Source organism: Pistacia vera, unplaced genomic scaffold (assembly GCF_008641045.1).
Source record: "Pistacia vera cultivar Batoury unplaced genomic scaffold, PisVer_v2 Contig144, whole genome shotgun sequence".
Lineage (NCBI taxonomy): Eukaryota > Viridiplantae > Streptophyta > Magnoliopsida > Sapindales > Anacardiaceae > Pistacia > Pistacia vera.
Window position 1 is genome coordinate 1,004,899 of NW_022195510.1, and position 3,063 is coordinate 1,007,961.

Consider the following 3,063-nt stretch of genomic DNA (forward strand, 5'->3'; position numbering starts at 1 on the left):
TGAAGAGAAGGAGAAAAGAAAATCTTTTAACTTTTTAATCAAATCCCACCCAAAACGATGTAATTTTGGCTTTGTACTTAATTTTTTTTTCCTACAATAATTCAGAAATAATATGCGTATAATTCGCGAATTATACGGATTTGGCATATAATACGCGTATTATACGACAACCTTGATAAAATACGTAAATTCGAGTTTTATATGCGAATTATACGACAAGCCGTAGCCGTATAATTCGTGTATAAAACACGAATTTACTAACTAGGGTTTGAGTGAATCTCCTATAGGCAGATATCTCACCTAGTAGCTTCTGCCCAAGTCATTTTTCTACATAAACAAAGGGCATTTTTCAATGTCATGGCCATCGGTGGTGAAGGCCAAGAAACAGCAATGGTAGCTTGCAATGAGGACAAGCTTGTCTGGTTGTCGCCATTGCAATTTGTTGTGCAACCAACTATGGCCACGTGTTGCCACGTAGCGGCAACAGTGGACTCACCGCTAATCACCTTACTCCTTCCGAAATTTCACTAGCATTACCTCTTACTTCAACTTCAACTTCCACGGCTACTTCCCTTCCTCTACATCTTTGAATTTAGGATTTGAATTTTTTTTTTATTTTTTTTTTCTATTGTGTTTGATTTTGAATGTAGGATTATTAGGTTTTGGTTTCTATATTTATCATATTATGAAAATGAGAGAGGTGGGAAAAAGAGTGTTGACGAGTGAAATTTGAAATGTAGATGATTAGTTTGTAGTATTTAAGGGTTAAAAAAATTTGTTAATTTAATAAATATTTGAAGGGTAAAAAGGATATTTAAACAATCAAAGATGGTTAAAGAAAATCACCTAGACAAAGATTCAAGGGTGGAACATTGATGATTTTTAAATCAAAAGTACCGGTTTGTAGTAATTGACCATATGAATGTAACCTGACTACCTGAGTCCTATCTGTTGCCCGGAGACAGGGACAACGTGGCTCATCTACATAAACATTTAATAATATTCTCATTTTGGTCAATTACGAAATCCAATTAGTCCTAAAACAGGGTTGCGAGCTAGGACCACATTATTTAATCAATGTATTTAATTATTTTATGAATAAACATGCTTAATATTTGTATGTTCTAAATTCATCATAAGTAAATCTTTATATCTGTGTGGTATGTACAAGCCCAATCAACCATGGATTGTCAAGTGTGTGAATTAGATTGTACTTAAAAAAATTACAACAATAGATAGTTGACTTGACTATTAATAGAGGTGATTATTAGGATTCTTATCTCACCGATAATTTTAAGATCCTAAATGATTAGTTGACTTACACGATATTGTATGTTACAATCCCAAGATTTATAACTATTATGTTTCCTATTATGCTAAACATCTCACATTGTACGTTACAATTCATCTCATCAACTTCTATTAGGTCAATTATGATTAATTATTCTACAAAAACTTGAATCTTTAATTATTCTACAAAATTAATTATTTTGGGCTATTATCAATGATAAAGACTAACTAATTTTAAATTGAAAGCAAATCCAGCTAATAAACTTCAAAATATAATAAACAGAAAAGTGGTTGGATTATTTAAAAAAATGGCGTCCTTGAATCTTTGTTAGGCAGGCGAGTAAAATATATCCATTTCATGGTGTGCCACTTTCTTCAGACTAAAACGTGAAGCCTACTAGCAAATATATATAAACATATACCAATCACCCAACTATATATATATATTAGCAACTGATCAAAATTAAACATCATAAATCACATCTTAATCAACCAATGTAACATTCATTTTAAAACAATCTCTTTTTGGCACCAACCGCGAAACCCTAACAAATCCATTTCCAAAAAGCATTGCAACAAACAGCACCATCACCACCCTTCTCTTTTCTTCAACAACACTCTTAATCTCTACTCATCACAAGTGAAAATGAAAGCATTAGTTGCCGTTAAAACAAAGCTTTTCAAGCCATGCAAAATTAAATTATCCAAATTATTCAAGTTTAAACTCAGAAAGCCTGTCTTTATAAGCGCTCTTGGTTTTCGACCTCGTTCGTGGCACAACAAACCCAGAAAATCTCCTCCCAGGAATCGAATGGCTGCATTGTTGTCGGGGTTTCGGACGCTAAAGAAGTCGACAAAGATGGATAGTCATAGTCAAAGCCATAGATCAGTGACAGAGGTGAGTAGTGTTTATTCAGATAATGAGAGAATACAGCTGTTTCCTTCACCTCTTACGCCATCTTTTGTGAAGGGAGGAATTGGTTCGAGTAGTAAAAGGGAAATTATCCCGGCTGGAGATGAAGATGTTGAAGATGCATGCAGGAGTTTTGAGAATTATTTGGTGGAGATGATTGTTGAAGAAGGAAAAGTTGGGGATTTGACAGATGTTGAAGAGCTTTTGTATTGTTGGAAGAATTTGAAGAGTCCTGTGTTCATTTATTTAGTTTGTAGATTTTATGGAGAGCTTTGTAAGGACTTGTTTTCACCTGATCAGGATGATCATACTCTTATTGATCATCATAGTTCCAAGTGAAATTAATCTGTATCTCTCTCAATTCACGCACACAATTTCTAATTGTAATGTGATCATGATGCCTGTATCATAAATTCCTTTTTATTTTTTACCTAGAGATTGCTTTAATTAGGTAGTGCTTTGAATTCCGGAATTCTGGCATGTTTCTGTAGAATTTAAATACATTTGTTTTTTGTTTTTTAAAACAATGGATACAAAAAACCTTATGAAAATTTATTTTGGAAAAATGAGTTAAAATGTTTCCGAAATCAGTTTTTAAATACAATGTTAAAATTAGTGTAAAATCAGAATACATTAAAAGTCATTTTTTACAGTTTTCTATTTTATTTAATATAAAAACAGTTTTTTAATATCATATCACACACATTTTCAAATATTAAAATTGGTGATAACTTCATTATTAGAATTACCAAGTTCAATTTTTATTTTTCTATTGCCAGAATCTGTATAACATAGCTCCATTCAATTTACGTATTGTTCGATGGGTCAAAATTTTATTTTCCTTAATAAAGGAGAAGATT

General features: G+C 32.1%; 1 protein-coding gene across 1 annotated transcript; it reads left to right on the forward strand.

Annotated features, from left to right (window-relative positions):
• Positions 1 to 1,936: 1,936 nt before the first annotated feature.
• Positions 1,937 to 2,667, forward strand: LOC116123631 (transcription repressor OFP17-like). The gene is made up of 2 exons (XM_031409377.1): positions 1,937 to 2,188; positions 2,261 to 2,667. Exons 1-2 carry the CDS (start codon positions 1,937 to 1,939, stop codon positions 2,540 to 2,542), a joined length of 534 nt encoding a protein of 177 aa, XP_031265237.1. The 3' UTR covers positions 2,543 to 2,667.
• The last annotated feature ends 396 nt before the right edge of the window (positions 2,668 to 3,063 follow it).

Coding starts and splice junctions, on each gene's coding strand:
- LOC116123631 (XM_031409377.1), top strand. CDS start 1,937: ATGAAAGCATTAGTTGCCGTTAAAACAAAGCTTTTCAAGCCATGCAAA. Junction 2,189..2,260: donor GCCATAGATCAGTGACAGAG/GTGAGTAGTGTT, acceptor TCTTTTGTGAAG/GGAGGAATTGGTTCGAGTAG.